At 40.4% G+C, this 19,100-nt stretch overlaps 2 protein-coding genes and 1 long non-coding RNA gene across 3 annotated transcripts in view; 1 reads left to right on the plus strand and 2 right to left on the minus strand.

Moving 5' to 3' along the window:
- Positions 1 to 968: 968 nt before the first annotated feature.
- Positions 969 to 19,100, plus strand: part of LOC145445808 (uncharacterized) — a 59,235-nt gene continuing 41,103 nt past the window's right edge. The window contains exon 1 of the long non-coding RNA XR_013917121.1: positions 969 to 2,266. This is a non-coding gene — a long non-coding RNA (uncharacterized LOC145445808). The remainder of the gene's footprint in view (positions 2,267 to 19,100) is intronic.
- On the minus strand, positions 6,351 to 11,408 carry LOC145445795 (NAD-dependent protein deacylase sirtuin-6-like). Its single transcript, XM_080323937.1, has 2 exons — positions 11,011 to 11,408; positions 6,351 to 10,043 (listed from the first exon to the last, which is right to left on the minus strand). Exon 2 carries the CDS (start codon positions 8,792 to 8,794, stop codon positions 7,814 to 7,816), a length of 981 nt encoding a protein of 326 aa, XP_080180063.1. The 5' UTR covers positions 8,795 to 10,043; positions 11,011 to 11,408; the 3' UTR covers positions 6,351 to 7,813.
- On the minus strand, positions 12,473 to 16,644 carry LOC145445791 (uncharacterized). The gene is made up of 3 exons (XM_080323932.1): positions 15,779 to 16,644; positions 14,237 to 14,385; positions 12,473 to 13,261 (listed from the first exon to the last, which is right to left on the minus strand). Exons 1-3 carry the CDS (start codon positions 16,098 to 16,100, stop codon positions 12,548 to 12,550), a joined length of 1,185 nt encoding a protein of 394 aa, XP_080180058.1. The 5' UTR covers positions 16,101 to 16,644; the 3' UTR covers positions 12,473 to 12,547.

The raw sequence follows: 19,100 nt of genomic DNA on the forward strand, positions 1-19,100 counted from the left end.
CGTGACGTATAGCTTTCAGGGTCTTACAGTAGACATCAGTCGGCACTGAAACACAGTGTATTGTATACTCGTAAATGTTAGTTGTTGAGGAGATTTGTCGGTAATATTATTCACCCAATTTGAAAATCGGACATGATCTATTCCCGCGTGTCGAAAATTAAGTGCAGGTAGACCTGCATGTACAGTGTACAAAGTATATTCGTCAACGCAAGTTATTGCAATATGGTATGATTGAGTTCTCCGATCAGCAGCACTCTAAGAAAAAATGAAATTATAGGTCGTTGACATTGGGCCTCAACCCGACCGTTTGAGCGCGAACTTAAAGTATGATAGCTACTGCAACCTATGATTTGAGAATACCGTTTTTATATCTTTGACGAGTCGTAATTTTCCCTATTCGATTCCGAAACCGGCCCCAAGACATCCGATCCGAGTTCCATCTATGCTTGGAAACATTAGCCTATGTTGCGGAGTCAGTATGGAACATACGGTCATATGTACAGGATCTTTCTCAGCTGTCTGGCCTGCATACAATCTTGATGATGAAAGAAATTGGTTTAAGTGTCTAGACTAATGCCGATGCATATTAGAAGCAAGACTTGTTCAATAATACAACTATGAGGACCCAAGTTTGACAAGCAGAGATAGGCTCAATCATCAATCAATCAATCAGGTTTATTAATATTTTCATCGTGTCAAAACATCACAAGACTGCGATACAATGAAAAGATAGGAGGGTGTCGAAACAACTCGGAGTAGCCATTAAGATCAGACACCCACCTTAGCCTAGGCGAAGTAAATAAGAGGCATGCACACTGAATGAAAAGTAATGCGGAGAATATAAGACGCAAGTGACAAAATGAGGTGGCATGTGGCGGAGGGCGAGGTCGATGTTAGATTGTGGTTCAATAATCCTGAAGACTGGCTATATACTTATTGCATATATGCATGTATTGGATCCTAGGTTTCTTCAAATTTAAACTATAGTCAGTATTGGTAATCTTCAGCTTTAAAGAATTTATGCCGCCGGCACGCCTGTCAACCTGATTCAAAAGTGAGGAAGGATATGACCAATGTTAATGTTACAACATCATCTGTCACAACAGAAAGCATGTCATCGAAGATATCTTATTGTGTAGAACTCGGAATATTTGAAGGAATCAACGTGCTGATTTTGTTTCTAACATTATATTCCTCCGCGTCTCTGGTAGTTCATGGATCTAAAACTGGTGCATGGAAAACTCTTCCACGTTTATCATTGTCCCTGAATCGAGGCATGATATTTATCGCGTGCTTTACGGCCATCTCATTTTCCATACCAAGACTGATCGCCACAGAAGTACTGTTTCACGACACAACTTTTTTGGACAAGCTCGAAAGTTGCAGAGAAATTATTTTAGTCGTGAACAGCTGTTACTTCGTTGCGGAGTTTCCGAAGTACTTCTTCATGTGGTTGAGACAGCATACCATATACTGCCAGCCTATGAGTAAATTCATGTTTTCACGAAAACGGTATAAGAGGGTAAGTTTAGCCGTGTTAATCACCCTGTGCGTGATAGATCTGTCTGCCGGCACGTTTTACATTGTATCACAATCAAATGCGTCGTATTTTGTTATGGCTTCTTGCGGGTGTGTTGAGGATTTCTCAAAAGCTGAACACGAAAGAGTAGTCAGAGATCTTGGATTTCAAATCATCGGAGTCGCATTTATTTCGACTGAGATATCGTTGCTGTCACTCTTTGTATACGCATTGTACCGCACTCGACATCAAATGGCTGGTAATGTTAAGGATGCTACTAGTGGACACATGAGTTCTGTTTCTACGACAAAATCTCGATCCAATTCCATAAACGCTGCAGAGGCAACCACGAGACTTATCAAGCGATCGTTCCTTGCTACAGTAATATCTGTGCTATCTGATCTGTTCGCCGTACTCATCGTTAGTATCTACGCTCGGGAAGGCACACCTCTTGCCATCACAGCTACTATATATAATGTCAGAAGGAGCATCCAGGACTTTTGTATGTTATCAACCTTTTCGTTTGCGAGTAAGGTGCTCTGTATGTCGTGCAACAAGATGAAAAATTGCAAAGGAGCGAATGGTGATGCTTTCGACATGCAATCGGGAAATCGTAGTTCTCGGAGGATGAGAGGATTGCAGGGCAACTGGAGCACTACCCTACAGAGTAGTGATTCTTTGTAACAATTATGAACGATTTTCATGCATCAAATCAATAGAGAGTGGGGCAGTTGGTTAAGAACCAGTGTCACGAAAACCATGGCAGTGGTTCGAATCCCGGTTCGAACTAACTTCTATGTGTCGGAGGTTATGGGCTCCACATCGACGACCTCAGTGTGATGGCAGTGACTTTGAAAAGCCCAGCAATTACAGTGAGCCGAGCTATAATTAGGCAGCTAAAGAACCAATGAAGCGTGGCTGACAGAGACCGCCTGAGAGAGCTCAAGAAAAATGAAAAGACCCGAAGAAATACATTGAACTGTACAAACAGTGTCATGCCGTGGAGCACAAAGCCTTAAACAGGCTAAGCACCACTGTTGTGTGTAATAAATTAATAATAATAATGCGACTAATTCTTTCACCTTCGACGAATCCGCTTACGCCGCACTGCTCCCAGTTCGTTAAATTTTCTGTAAATTCAAATTTGTTACTCACGAGTAATCAAAACTCCATTTGGTACTCGTTAAAAGCGAATTCCGCACTTGGCAGCGACAAATCCCACCCTCACCGTGACCTACCTTAATGCATACTGCAGGAGTTCCATGCAAGTTTCAACCTCGCGTATTTACCGCACCATATTTGCTAACGATTTGTCACATCCTGTTGTAATTTACTCCGATTACACAAGGTAATCGGAGTAATAATAACGCTACTTCTTGCATGACGTCTGAATAAACTGTGTTGTATTGAGTATATCTGACGAAGAATTCTGTAAGAGCACAAGGAAACCAGGACTTTCTTAAGTTCTGTAATTAGACAGCCAAAGCCTACGATATTTGATTAGCTATACTTCTGATAGAGAGAGTCTTTATTTTCATCAAACCATAATACATAACACACGGCAGTGGTGGTGGTACAGAAAATATGCATGCACAGTATTCGGTATTAGATAGGAATGATCGATAAGACTGTGAAGGTCATCTAGTCTGATCACACCAGCATCAAACAGGTACACTTGACTCTAAACAGTCTGGCTGTAAAAAATGTTACAGTAGTTAAAAAAAATAAAATAGAAGAAAAATTAAACGATGGTGGCAAATGATCAATGAAGCAATGTCTGGGCGAGGTAGGGCAACAGTGTTAGTGTAACGATAAGAGGTGATCAAGTAGGGCTTTTTTGAATCTATTATAGGGTGATTCACGGATATGCGGTGGTAATGCATTCCAGATGATAGGTCCCGAGTAGTCGATGGACCTCTTATAGTTAAGTTGCTATTGGGTGGGGATGAGTAGATATTTCCTTTAGACGAGGATCTCGTGTAATGGGAGTGGACATTTTTAGCAGGCATGAAAAAGCCATCAAACATAGGAGGCAAACTATTGGAAAAATATTTGTGAATGACTTTTGATACTTCGAAGCGATATAGGTCGTCAACTTGCAAAATTCGGTCCTTACGGTAGTAAGGCGATAGTTTGGTACGTAAAGGTACAGATGAGATCAGCCGTATCGCACGGTTTTGCAGGGTTCAAATTCTGCACAGAAATGTTTTGCATGCACTTCCCCATACTACGATTCCATATTGCAGGTGAGAGTGGAAAAGAGAAAAATATATGGTTCGTAGTATTGATCTGGAAACCAAAGATTGCAGACGGGTCATTATTCCCACACACCGAGCTGGTTTTGATATTGTCCCGACAGATACAGATACAGATTAACGCAGGGGCAAGTGCGCACGACAGTGAGAATGCCCAATCGGTTGCGCAGCAATGGCCAATACGCTTGCGGCTTGCGCTGCCCCTCACCTGCGGCCTCGTGGACGTACTCAGCTATCGCAGCTACCGCAGCTATCACTACTGCGAATATACTCAGCTATCGCAGCTATCACTACTGCGGATATACTCAGCTATTACAGCTATCACCAAAAATCGCAGACATATAGGTCATTTAATGGTCACGTGTCGTTTAGGGCGCAGCTATCAGCTCCGGAGCAAGTTCGGATGCAAATAGTGGGCAGCTATCAGCTCAGCGGAGCACGTCTGGGTTCAAATAGTGCACAGCTGTCAGCTCAGGAGCACGCCCGGATGCAAATAGTTCGCAGTTATCAGCTCAGAAGCACGTCTGGGTTCAATAGTGCGCAGCTATCAGCTCCGGGCCATGCCTGGACGTATTTGGTGCGCAGCTATCAGCTCCGGAGCAAGTTGAATATGGAAAATGACTCGACTTGTGACTGGAACTCGAGCCATTGCGCATGACTCAAAGCAAGACGTAATACTTGAGAGAAATCGGGCAGATACGGTCTTTTATGTTTGAATAAACAGGTTCAGAGTAGAGGTGGTGAAGTGGTCATTGTTTGTGCCCGGGTGCAGATTTGGAAAACTACATAATTCTAGTTGTCCAATTAGACTAAATTACAGTGAAATGTTGGTAATCCAATTTGGTAAATGTGCCTCTGATCTAATTTGTCAAATGTTTCGAAGTTTCAACTTAAATTCTAATCTAGTTTCTGCTTTTCCCGAAAACACTACGGGAGAACTGTAGGCTATATTGCGAAACGAGGCAAGCTTGCCGTACAGACATTGGCCAATCACGTGCTTATGAGAATAAACTTGATTTTTGTGGTTTTTGCGCGTTCAGTAATTCTAATCCTGATCTAATTTGGTAAAAACTGTGCAGCCATAATTCTAATTCTAGTCTAATTTGGGAAAATGAATAGCTAGGCCCTATATCAGGGGTGGGCAAACTTTTTGCTCGCGGGATGTATTCAACATCTTAATCCATTCACGGGCCGCACTATACAAAATTGGGTTGTAAACCAAAACTCAATATTGATATTTGATTGCTGATTTAGAAAAGCCAACCATTAATTTGATGATATCGTGCACGTGTCAGAAACATTGGCGAGATTTCATAAGCTGGTCTACCTCAATAACCAATTTTCAAAACTAGGAAGGAAAGTCGGTTGTCCCGATTCTTAGAACAGAATGGAGATTTGAATCTGTGAGCAATGATCTGTTAATGGATTTGCTGAGTCTGCTTTTGGTTCAACTACAGTACTCACAATGCTGACAGTGACAGCGTCATAACCATGTTAGCTTCAAATACGCTCCCACTAAAATGTACAAATTCTATAAATATTAATACTTCTGAACATATAGAGAGCGAATCTGCCTAACACACGCGCGAATCGGTTTTTCGAATTACAGCACTATAAGTAATAAACTTGCTGGTGTTGGTGTAGCCAATGTAAAATTACACTCGCGATCCGAATATCATTTCCGTTTTGACTTTCTGTAATGTTTAGCAGTTGAAACCTTGAGGTCGGGCTAACGCAAAGGCTCCAGCAATGAAATAAAAATATACATAAGAATATAACATATAATTATCATGGTGAAATGAAATTAGAAAAAGGTTAATCGACTCCTTGCAGTAATTAGATTTTAGTACGCATTTTATCAATATTTTTAATACGTTTCTTGGGCCTTTCGCGGGCCGCAGAAAACGGCGTTGCGGCCCGCAGTTTGCCCACCCCTGCTCTATGTTTTTAATTCTAATCTAAAATTTTCTAGTCGCCCAAGTCTGCTCGGGTGGAAGTAGAAGTAGGAACATAAATTCACACCAAGTACAAATAGCGATTTCCAAGTAAGTGAAAAAGTAAGTATTCTAGGCCTAGTTTCCCTAAAGAACTGAAAACTGTGAAGTAGAAGTAGTTTCAAATCATAACCACTTGAGAAAGAAGTGCAAGTAGGTAAAATCTGCTGAGTACAAAGTAGAAGTATTTCTTGACTGGCCATCGCTGGTTAAGAATGAGACAAATGAGAGGGAGTGATTTCACCCGAGCAGAGTTGTAAAAAATGAGTTTAATTCCACACTGAATATAAACAGTATGACTCAGACTCGTAAGTGAATTGAAAATAACTTGATTTGACTGGAAGCAAAACCGGAAAAGTAAGATTGACTCATGACTTGGTTAAAACCTGGTTAAAGTCAAGGTTTTGGGTTAACACAAACTTGATTGAAGTTGAGGTTTGGGGTTAGAGTTGATTATGGGGTTACAAAATCACATGCTCAAGTGTCTCATGCCCAATTTTCTCAAGTCTTGGGTAACCCGCTGGTTCAGACTAAGGTGTTTGGTAACAAAACGCCGTTATTGTGTATGCTATTCCTCCATACTCCAGCACCAGTAGCTCTTGTTTACTTGTCAAAGTGTAGAAATAAAACAGGGTTTATTGGATTCCACAGTATGCTGCACATAAAACAAAATAAGAGTGTACAGTCAATGCAAAACCAGGTCATAGTTAGGGTAGGGCACAATAATTTGAGTACTCGAATCTGAAGCAATAACCGATTCTCATGATTCGCGTACATTCAAACGCATGTACAATGAGAACGATGACGTTTTAAGGGCATATCGCAACAAAACAAAGAACAATTGCATTGTACGTTTGTTTTCACTGATTAGTCTGTCCTAAAATTCGTACAACTGGACTTTGAAATTGCGCACATAATGTATACGGAGCGGCCAATAAATTAGATCAACGCAAAAAGTCTATGTAGTGAATGTACAATGAACTAAGCAATTTTTTTTCAGAGTAGGAGGGGGTTTGGGGAGAGTTCCATACCTGGTTTGCGACCCGAGAGGGCGTTGTGTAAAAGGAGTTTGGGAAACACTACTTTAAACCTAGAAACATGATTGTATTCCAAACAACGCACGTTAGCGGAAATGACATAATTGTGAAGTCATGATCAAACCACAGAATTGTCACAAAGTACAACAAAATGGTAAAAAAATCATGAAATAATGTGATGTAGAACTGGTGTTATTTTCCTTGTGGTCGTATGAAAGGTACATATTAGAAATTTTCACAACACTCATAATGTCAAGATATTAAGACAGTGTTTCTCAACCGGGGGTCTGCGAAACCTCCAAATTTGCACATGGTTGACAACCTACTTTGTATTATTTCAATTAGAGAAATAACGAGGTAGTTTCGCTTCATAACTGCTGAAACTTCAGGACTCGCTTAAACAGAATGACCATCTGAGATGAAATATTCTACCGGGCAAACTCATTTTAATAGCCAATAGCATTCTGATGCAAAGATATTGCTGTTTAGAGATCTTTTGTTGGCGTTTTCAAAACAGTTTGTTTGCAAAAATCCATTTTCCCCCGTGATACAAATAACCGCTATTCCAGAATAACTTCAAGATGAGCTGTTTCTCAATTTTGGTGCCATATATATCATATCAAAAATTGTCGTCTCAAGCGTTACGGGTAATTAGCCTATTTCATTCGCCACCCCTTCATATCAAATCAACTGCGTGGATTTTCAAGCACGACCGCGCATTTCAAGAATGCAGCTACAGAAAGTCAATTCTGAATTTCTACATATGATGTAATTTTCAAGAAGAGTCATTTTGTTGCTCTTCATCACCAGCCTACAGTTAACATTCGCAGAAGGCAGACGACGATTGCACGATATTTGAGGTAAATTTGAATTAAAAATTTGGGGAGGGGTTCGTAACGGTCCAAAGGGGGTCCGCAAAGATAAAAAGGTTGAGAAACACTGACATAAGACTTCATAGGGTGCGGATCAGGAGATCCCCAAGTCAGCTCGGGTCTTGAAATAATCATATCAAATTGGTTCACTTTTTACATCGCCGTCTAACTTAATCATTTTAGAAGACACCAAATTTGAATCACGCACATCATGATTTGAAGTTCTTTTAGGATTACGGCTGTTCAGCCAATGGCATTTTTGCGACGAGTGCTCAACCACAGTAGGGCCACAGAACGGTGGCACATCAATACCTAGTTCATTCATAAGCCCTTTCATGACATCGTCGACGTAATAATGAATACGTAAATCGGCACGTTTATCATGTTTTGTCGGTTGTAAATTCACAATCACAAGTTTACCTCCACTGTTTTTCTTGGCTAATAACGGTAAATTACCGGCTGGTACAATTTGCAATGATGTACCAAGTGTGACTGAGAGAGTGGCTGCTTTTGACATGATGTCTGCCTTGTCTAGTGATTTAACTGGTAGTGCGTCTTCCCAATCTAGTATACTATCATGAAGAAGTCCCCGACATCTGCCTCTAGCTTTTGTGTTGGTGCATTTAGCACCGGTTGGTTTTAAACCCATGGTGGGTGAGACATTGTCCATTACATATTCTTTCTTGCATTTCGAGCATATTTGAACAAACATATTTCCGTGTAATTCAGACAACCGGTCTCTCGGAAATCCAGACCTTACATGTAATCCATCCACGTTTTGCGAAATCACAAAGTGAACGTATCCCAGTTTTTCCAATTCGATCAATGCTCTGTGTGTGTAAGATGGAATCGCTTCTTCAAATCTTATGTTGCATTCTGGAGCTAAACCTTGATTTTCTAGAGTCCATACTCCTTTGGGTCCACGAAAATCGGGTATTCCAGACGCGGTACTAATTCCAGCTCCAGTATGAAAGACAGTACATTTACTCTCTCGCATTAAATTTGCTAGATTCTTGACACGTTGGGTGACGATCTCGAGGTCATCGAGTTTTTCTGGCATCCCACATTTACCCTTGTGCTCGTAGTATGATAGTCCGGCTGCATAATTAACAGACATTTCCTTGAAGCTGAAATATAAAATGTTAAGCAAGAGGAAAATCCAAAAATGCTATTCAATTTTACAGCTTCACTGCAGGACCTGGACGGCCTGGTTACTAATTACTATAGCATCAAAATGAAGCTTTCAGTGTCCCCACTATATCCTAAACTTTCGTTCCCAAAGAGTCCATCCACCAATGATGACGGAGCCAGAAACTAATTCTTGTAAACTGATGTAAGAATAAGAACGGCTTGATATTACACGGCGCCGAAGTCATTGATCCACCGGCATCAACTGTTGATATACAAATTCTTCTCAATTTTCGACTAGTTGCCGAAGATTGCCGCTGATAGCCGAAAATATCGCTTTTATATCAAGATGAATATACATACACTATTCTGGTAAGTTGATTAAACTAGTACTTGTGCAACAGACCATGGACTGTCGCTGTGATGTGTGCTCTGTGGGCTACGGATAAACTCGTACTCATGTATCACAGGTATCGTAAATACGGAGCAGGAATAACTGCGTAATACCTGTCACGATTAGAACGAGAAGACACAGACGAGAAGCAGTCTAGACGTGATACCGAGAGCATAGTGATACTTGCGAATTGTGCACTGTGCAGCAGAGATGCCACTGAGATATTTTGGAAAAACCCAGATTTGAATGTTAAAAAAACCCAGATCCTCTATTTCACTCAAATTTCTATGATATAGCTGTAAAACAGTGACTGAGAGTCATCAATGACAGTTATACGGACATAGAAGAAGTTTTAGTCCTTGATATTGAAATCCCAACGGTTCATTTCCATACTATAATATGCATGTTGCTCAGTTAAATGAGCAAATCCATCGAAATATGATATTTTCCTCTCGACACATTGCTACCAGGCATTCGGGCTGATTGGAATCGCTAGCCTTTTTGCCTGATATATCAGGTGAGCAGCGATGATTTTCCAAGTTAAAGTAATTTAATAAAAAATAAAGCATAGTGTGAGCGCAGGACACCGATTCCATACAGGACATTCGGTATGGTAGGTCAATACGTAGTGTATTATATGTTCGTAATGTTAGTAACAATGCTAATCCCCATCTATCGTGAAGATGATTGTAGGGTAGCGGTAGTTCTAGTGACTGCGAGCTAACCAGATGGATCAAAAACAGCTGTCGATTCATTAAACCTGGGACAAACACTTTTATCTGGGATGTTTAGTCGAAAAAGAAACTGTTAAATCATGAAATTAAGAGTACGTTGGCATTTAACCCTTTTGAAATCTGGTCATTTTTCGCGAAACTGACCATCACTTTTCAAATTCATACCGTGACCTCAGCAAGACTTCAATCTGGGCTGTTTCATTTTAGAAGTGGCCGGACTATATCCCTCTACCGTTTCCGTCTTCGATCGACACCCCAAGACATGTCTAGGTTTTTTTATAAGACAAAATAAACAAACTTTTTCTCTAAAAAATCTCTTTCTCTTTCTCATTTTTCAAGACTGACCCCCAAGATAGCGTCAGAGAGTCAAAAATGATGCATCAGTGCGTAGCCACCGTTGCCTAGTTTCGAATAAGCCGTCAACCATGGCCGTAAACCGCGCGGCTCGCCAGATATCGAAAAATCAAAAATACATGAAAAATTTACATATGGGCGTGGTCAGTGAGTGGTCATAATGGTCAAGTTCAATATCAATACCGAATAGGAGCCCTACCGCCCAGTTAATGGCATGAAACAACGTGGTATACTTTCTCTTGTCGTATCCAACCATTTGCAGACATAGTAAACCAGTTTATGACTCATAATTCGGTCACGAACTTAACTATGTTCTTGAAAATCACCGAAGCGTGACCACAATTACTAAACCCCTTCAGAATACTCCCAAGAACTAGTTTTGATGTTTGAAACGGTGAAAAATTACACAGAACGCCGTACAAGTCAACTTCTGATGTTCTGGCAGAATGTCTGACTAGATTTTCCACTCGGAAAATACCTGGAAATTTTTGGTGATAACCACTTTTTTCTGCAGGGGTATTTTCGACCAAACTCCTTATGTTAGATCGTCGGTGCTCGAAAATTGTCATGCCTTATACCTTCGAATTAGATATCATATAACTCAGAAGATTGCTAGCTTTCCCTACAAACACAAATGAAGCCTATAGGACGCAGACAAATCAAGATAGGGCCAGATGAAGTTGACCGATTCCGTATACGGAATCAGATTTTAAAAGGGTTAACAAACCCTCACACTCTGAATAACTTGCCCGGTTGCCCAAACTGTCTCTCTTTGAGTGTCCCTGTTGAAAGTGAATATACTTTGATGTCAACATGGCAAATTAGTTAGATCAACAGTTGGTTTTTCCCTGTGAATAAATTGCATACTTTACAGCAGTTAAATACTAATTACTGACACAAAACGAATTTGTTGCAGCGCTACCGGTAGCATTCAAGTCCTAAATCAGAGTTGCCCTGTGAGCATGACTTTCTGCGACCTAGTAGTCAGTATTCAATGAAGCTCTATCTCATCACGCCAAGACCTCTCATTTAAGTCATTTAAATAGTAAATGGGTCTCTTAGGACTCTGCCGTTTCAATCACAGTGGAATCCGTCGACATTAGAAGATCTTACTAATCTAATAATCTATTTTGCGCCGTAAAATTGACCTGTCAAACATGATGTTGAAAAAATCCAGATTTCAAGCACAAAACCCCAGAAACCCAGGTGACGCTCGAAAAACCCAGATCTGGGTGGAAAAACCCAGGAGTGGCATCTCTGCTGTGCAGTGTGCGGGCCTGTTATTTACATCGTCACGCCCAGTTGGGTGTCTGTTTTCAAAGACAGCGCGAAGTTATTTCGGCACCTTTCTATTTTTTTCATTGTATCGCAATCTTGTGGTGTTTTGATAGAATGAATTTATGAATAAACATATGATGGTTAAGCACAGTCATACCTGCGACACCTGCAATATATTCACCGCTAGCTACGAAGGCGACTCGGGTTCAATTCTCGGCGGTGTCCTAAACTTAAAAGTTATGCGTAAACTAGAAGTTGCCAAGTTTATTGTATGCATCAATTACATTGCGGTCACTGCCCCAAAAATTTCAATGAATTATTTACCTCGGAATGAAAAGCCCATGAGCACAACCCGCGCGTCCTCGTCGTCCAGCTATCATATGGTCGTCAGGAAAGATCATCGCTCGCCATCAAATATGCCGAACCTTATTTGTGGGAAAGTATCTCGCCTGCTATCCCCCAGTCAGCGAGCAAGTTCACATTCAAGTCGAAACACAATAAATTTATACTGAATATCTACTAGTCAGCCCTCAAGTTTACCGGACCACGACCTGAATATCGCTCTCGCCCCCCGTCGCATGCCACTTCATTTTGTCGCTTGTCATCCTTTTGTATTATTTTCTTTTACTCTCCATTCAGCGTGAATGCCTCCTCTTTACATTGCCCAAGGCCCGGGTGGGTGTCTGATTTATAAGACTACTCCAAGTCGTTTCGACACCTTTCTATCTTTTCATGGTATCGCAGTCTTGTGGTGTTTTGAAATGATGACATTTTAATGATTAACTGAACTGAACCAGTGCCGGGTAGGGTTACCATATTTTTAGATCCGAAAAAGAGGACAAGTAGGTAATTCTAGTTCTAGTTGCTCATTTTGTCCAGTAGTTTGTACAAGTACACGACAATCACGTATAACCTTTTCAGCAGTAATTTATTTCACGTTATGTTGTACAAACGACAAGTGCGCTCCGTGACACTGATGAACTCAAAACGTATGTCCAGTGCGTGGTAAATCCCAAACGGTCGGGAACTTCTCAGTCGATACAGTAGGGTGCATTTCTTGAAAGTGGCGTCGATTGCTGGCAGAGGTGTCTAGATTAACAGAAATACTTTTGATGTAAAATAGCGTGGTTTTCTGGACCTCCAATTGCTGTCTTCGGAGATGCAAACATTCCTGCATGATGGAGAGTTTGGCTTTTGCGGTCGACGCTTTTTGTTTCTCAATTTCAAGCATCTCTTTTCTGAATGTAGTCACGCTTGAGATTTCCTGTTCATTCTTAGCGTCGCTTTGCGATATAAGCTTATCGACAATATTAAATCGTTCCTTCCAATTTTGAGAAGAGTTACTCGTACCAGGCGACGAAAACTGCCTTCTCACTCCTCCATATCTCTGCGAATTCTCATCAGAACCGAAATTTGGCAGATTCCTGGAGTATGGTCGGCTGTACGATTCTGGTCGACACTTTGCGTTGCGATTGGCATGTGTTGAAACACTTGCGTCCGTCTCTTTTTGTGTTGATCGCAAACGACGCTGTGCCTGAACCTCAGGTTGCTTGACTCCGTATGAATGACGGCGTTTCTTGCTTTCTATGGCGTTGTTTTGTCCAGAATGGTTGATAAATTCGTCGTCAACTTCCGACTCGGAATCCGATGACATTTCAAAGCTTCCGTTCATCAGATCACTGCTGTCGTCGATTATCTGAAACGAAAATATATGAATATTTGATGGACGTTTAACAATAGTACAGTAGACATAAAGCTATAGGCTATATCTCCAGACTTTTGGAAAAAATAAAAAATAAATGAAACGAGATAGTAGCTTGGAGGATTGTTTGAGGTCTTGGATATTTATATTCCTTCTCTTCATATTTCCTACACAGCGACTTGGACAATTACAAAATTTTGAACTTTTCCAAGTTAGATTAAAATTAGAATTATACCTGCACATTTTTTCGAAAATAATTAGAATGATAGCTACACATTTATTTCCAAATTAAACTAGAATTGGAATTATATCTGCACTGTATTTGTCAAATTAGATTAGAATAATAATTATAGCTTCACGGTCTTTTCAAATTAGATTAGAATTACTGAATTCGCGAAAACTTGGCACTCTTGACGTAGGGTTGCCATACGTCCTCTTTTAAGAGGTCTTGCCCTCTTTTTTCAAGAAATGGAAAGTGTCCTATGAGGACGCTTAAATGATGTGTGTTTTGACAATTTGTCCTCTTTTTCTAGAAAAAGCACCAAAATCCGGTAAAAAGTCGACTCCAACGCGCAGCGAACGTCAGAGTTTTGTAAAAATCCAGTGAATCGGGAGTCGAGTCTAAGCGATGATCTTTTTTTAGTCAACGCCACACATTGTTGTAAAAAAGCGGGTAATTCGGGAATCGAACCGAAGTGTTGTCTTTTTTTTTAGTCGACACAGTACTATCGGTCGAGAAGTTTTCAAAATCACGAGTTTTCTTTTAGGGTCATGGTGCTTGGTATCATATTTTTCGGATTTCAAAACTCATTTGGATCAAAATTTTGCGTTTGATATATACCGTGGTGTAAATCTGAGGTAGGTTGTGGTTTGGCGTACCGCGGCCACGGGTGTATATTCACACCCCTATATCACGGGTGGTCCACGGGTGTCAATACAGACTCTTTTCGACAAGAGTGCATGACTAACCTGACTCGTTCCGTCTCCCAAGCGAGAAAAGTGATCGTCAATTTCTTCATAGGGATGCTTCGGATTCTCAAGAGCTGCGAGAACTTCTTTTATCACCGGAGTGAGATTTTCGTTGTCTGAGCTCCCGTCTGAACTGGCGCAGCCTGAGTCTGAGATTCAAAGATCAAGCATGAGCACCAGGCAGACTTTGAAAACTAGTAAATTTTCAGCTTTCCAAAATTATATTAGTATTAGAATTACAGAATTCGCAAAAACTTTGACATGGAACTTGGAACATGACTTTGACAGTTCCGTTAATATCAAATAATGGTTCATTCTTACGAGCATGGATTAGGATATGGGAAAACCGGGCTTGTGAAATTTTGCCGGATTAGGAATATTTCTTTCAAAGAACTAGGATTAGGAATGGATTTACTGATTTTTCGTCCTACTAAAGTTACTTCATTTGCTTTGGCACTCATTTAGCGTTTTATTTCTTTTCACAGAATTATGTGCAAAAGATGTAGGCTTTCTAGTTGGAATTCTAAGTTTGAATCGGATAGGGATTGGAATATACAAAATTTCTGGATTGAGATTAGGAGCTCCGGATTTGGATTGGGACATAGAAATTTCAAATAAAGACTTCACAAATTAGATTAGAATTATATTATCGGCATTAGCCTGATTATACAGACAACTCGAATTATCTAGTTGTCCAAGTCTGGCACTAGAGCTGTTGAAAAATAACTATTTTTCCAAATTTCACTGGATAGTTGACAAAATTATTGTTAGGTTGCCTAACCCAAACGCTGCACACAGAATTTGGCTTAATTCAAGCCCGCAGAATCGAAGTTGTCATAGTTGAAAATTTTGAATTTATTAAAAATAATTAGGCATTATTTTGCAAATGTAACAGGCTACCCCATGAAATTATCTGGTTACCTAAAAAACGACGTATAACAAATTTGACTAAATTCTGATCCACAGAAGAGAAGTATTGGAGTATCGTTGACTCGAGTCATTTTCTTAAAAATTGAAAATGACTCTACTCGACCAAGCGATATGACTCGACACATTCTATATGACTTATTCCAGGTCTCGTATCATATCAGGACCGATATTTGACAATAGGCCCAAAAATTGTCTTTTTTTTCATGTTAAACATGCTTAGAGTGAGAAAACGGGTATATTATGAAGCCAGGGGCTTTCGATATCTCCCAAGAGTTTCACATAGTTAAGTTGAACCTGATTAGAACTCGATACCGAACAGTAAACACCATGACTTGGACTCGAGTCTTAATACCATGACTCGGACTCGGCCCGTTGCTGCCTGACTAGGAATTGACTCTGTGGCCAATTGAATATGACTCGACTTGACTTGAGTAAAAACTGTATAAAAGTAACATTGACTTGTGACTTGGAACCTTGTGACTTTGTTGCAACCTTGCATAAAACATAACAACATCGTAGTCACCAATTTCTAGTGATTTATATGCTAAAGAAGATGTTGTTCTTTGGTACTGCATTAATTGCACACTCCGATGAAAACAATGTCAAAATCACCTTGAACTTGGTTACTTTTTTGGTACGTTTTTGCCGAGTATGTCAGATCCACCCATTTCTTACGGACTTGTTTCCAAACTCTGTTTTGTCCATATCTTTCGTTGATCATTCTAGTCACTCTTTGCCAGTGCTTGCGTTTTATTGCGTTTCTGCCAGGAGTGTCCGTGGCCGACCCCAAAATATTTGTCGAATGGTTCCGAATGTAGCCGCAGAGTGCTCGAATTTCACTCATGCACCAGTTGGGACTCCTTGGTATACCAGACGATCGTTTTTTCGGTCGTTGGGGCGAGCTGGCCGTATGTTCGGACGGGTTTGTGTTCATTCTGCCGAGCGGTGTAATCTACTGTTAACTACACGCTAATTTCCTATATTACTTTCAAATGATGGGAAAACACAAGTTTCACTTCCTCGTTATCGAAAACATGATTGTCGAGCTTTGTAATCGAAGCAATGTTTCGCCAATAGGGAAGTTCTACACCTCGGCAGAGCGCAAAGCATTGTTGTCTACACAATAGGCGATCTCATTGTTACCTACGTCTTTCGCGCGAATTGACATCAACCTTACGCGACTACCTGTAGAATTTCCCTACATTTTTCCATAACTCGATCGTCTATATTGGCGTATATTAGAGAAGATAGGGTTAATGGCGGGAAATTGACCTATACGCTATGCAGCGCTAATCGTTACCGCGGTAAACTGCGATCTGATATCCAACGTGGTCATCTTAAGGACGATACTTCGCGTGGCACTGTAAATCAAAATGCCATGTTAAAAGCATTAGAGACGTACGACGGAAATTAATCGATCGTGCCGAATCGGACAGATCCTATCCACTAGAAATTTTTCAGCTTTTGAAATTAGATTAGAATTAGAATGATAATTACAGAGTTTGTATTTTTTAAATTAGATTAAAATGAGTATTATTGAATTCGCAAAAAATTGGAGATCGAATGATATTCCGAATTAGAAAAAAAGACCCAAAATTCAACTTCAGTTCATATCAAATCAGAGTTGATGTTCATAAGCACGAAAACGGCAAAGGTATATACACCAAGGTTGACTCGTTTAGCACGATACAGTTTTCCAGTAGCATATTCATAAAAACCAGAAATCTAGAATTACAATTAGAGCATAGACACATTTAACAAATTAGATTTGGATCACCGGCATTTCGTTCCAATTTGTCGAATGAATCAACTAGAATTATCTAGCTTTCCAACTCTGCTCCTATCACATATTATCAGCCACGCAGAGACTTAAAAAGCTGGGATAAATCATAATGTCCTCTACGCTGGGCAAGGACCAGACTTCACTGCATGCTTCGCACTTTCGACCTGACTAGTTCTCGATCTGAGGCTTACGTCAGATCGATTTTGCAGTCTGATATCGCATAACTAACCTGCGAGAATGATGTACCTAATCTGGCAATTTTCTAGGATCCTAAGACCTCTGCCCATTTTTTATCCACGATCGCCTCTTCTCTCGCCGAGACTGAAACGCCTTAATCGTAGCCGATCTCACGCTTCTCTCTCGGATTAGCTCAGTATCAGGTATGGTATAGGCCGGAAATCCCAATATATCGTGTCCTATAATGCTAGATGCACCGAACCAAGGATCGGTGCGATCGTAAGATGGCGGTTATCTTAGAACAAAGCCGAGTTCCATAACCGAATATTGCGGAAAAGAGGGATGATACCGTATAATCCTTTAGCGCCACTGTAGCAAGGGTAAGCCTCGCTGACAGATCGTACAAAATGTAGTTTAAATCTATTAGATACCTTTAAGGCTTCCTGTCCTATTCTATGTTCTTTGGCAGTGTGCCGCGACATGCTGGCCTATGTTGCGCGTATGCAGTCAGGTCTTACCTATATACTATGAAAGGAAACAAGGTCAAGTCGAAAATCATATTCATGTACATTTCCTCAAGCGATTATGCAAGGAATTCCCCGTGTTGAGTTATAAGGTTCTGCCGTTATACTTATGAGGCAGACAGAGTCGATGTTCTTTCGAATTAACTAAAAAATTGACCAGAAGACGATAATAACTAATACTCAATAATAATTATACGGAATGACATACATATATCTATTATTCTCCGAATACGTGGGAAACATAACAGTTCGCTCGATTTCTTCATTGCTTATACTAAAACGGAACAAGAGAGTTGTAACAGTGTTGGGATGACTCGAGTCACCTTTCTCGTACGACTTGACTCGAGTCACTTTGCAAAATGACTTGACTTGACGTTTCAGAAATGCGGATTGACTCGTAACTCGAAGCAAAATTCACGCATCAATTTCAAGTCATCAAGTACGAAATCGCTGTATCTAGTATAAGTTCGGATTGCTAACGATACGCTGGTGTTACCTGTGAGAGCAACCAATCATTCAATAATTGTACGAATGTACGTACGTTTTACCGAGCCTTCATTGCTATATCAAATCACAAATAAATTGATCGCATGCAAAAGCAGTGATCGGAGCTTAAAAAGCTTGCGTTGTCGTTAACTAGTAACAAAGCAATATACTAGCAATGTATTTATGTGCTATAAACTGCTCAGAGTTCCCAGTGCTCACATTAACCAACCCTCTTGTATGATTTAAATCAAACGAATATCGTCTGTACGTTAATAAATCGTTAGAGTATTGCACAATATCCCTTTTTAAACTTTCTGAGGCTTCGTATTTATCCTGTATTTTGGCTGATAATTCTAGACTGGGGCTACCGCTGCTTGCGTGGTTTAGTTACTATACGTATGCGTGATCGCCTTTTTTGCGTGTATGTATAATCAACTCTTTATTTGTTCCTGATTCAGTATAAACGGGGACTCCATCTAGTTACCATAATGCAATGACTTTGAATCATGTCTCGTACTTTGAAAATTCAACTTGACTCGACGAGTGACTTGACTTGACTCGACCTGACTCGAGTCACCTCTAAAAATTGAGTACTTGACTTTTGACTCGACGGCAGTGACTTGATACCAATACTGAGTTGCAATAGTTCCGGTTAATTTTGAGACGTGTTTCTTTTTGAAGAAATCGAAAATGTCCTCGGAGGACGCCCGAATGTCATACTTATTGGCAATTCGTCCCCCTTTGTAGCTTTGAGAGCCAAGCGATGGTACATGGACAGCTAAAAACCGCCATAAAAGACAGTGAGATGGCAATTGCTTTATTACCGATGAGCTCATGAATATTTGTGATATAATTTACATTTCAGAGGGACGGGGTTTCATTGCACAGGACGTATGTATACCATCACATCAGTGACAATTCGACTACTGATCTGTCGAATTACGCGAAACCAATGTTGGCCAAG

The sequence above is a fragment of the Botryllus schlosseri genome, chromosome 9, assembly GCF_051294905.1.
Source record: "Botryllus schlosseri isolate E-star chromosome 9, Bs_hap1, whole genome shotgun sequence".
Classification (NCBI taxonomy): domain Eukaryota; kingdom Metazoa; phylum Chordata; class Ascidiacea; order Stolidobranchia; family Styelidae; genus Botryllus; species Botryllus schlosseri.

What these genes read in the sequence shown, in the direction of transcription:
- LOC145445795 (XM_080323937.1), bottom strand. Translation starts at nt 8,794, where the DNA reads ATGTCTGTTAATTATGCAGCCGGACTATCATACTACGAGCACAAGGGT.
- LOC145445791 (XM_080323932.1), bottom strand. Translation starts at nt 16,100, where the DNA reads ATGAACACAAACCCGTCCGAACATACGGCCAGCTCGCCCCAACGACCG. An exon ending in AAAAAGTAACCAAGTTCAAG is followed by an intron (nt 14,386 to 15,778) that starts GTGATTTTGACA and finishes TTTGAATCTCAG; the next exon opens with ACTCAGGCTGCGCCAGTTCA. An exon ending in TGGGAGACGGAACGAGTCAG is followed by an intron (nt 13,262 to 14,236) that starts GTTAGTCATGCA and finishes TTTTCGTTTCAG; the next exon opens with ATAATCGACGACAGCAGTGA.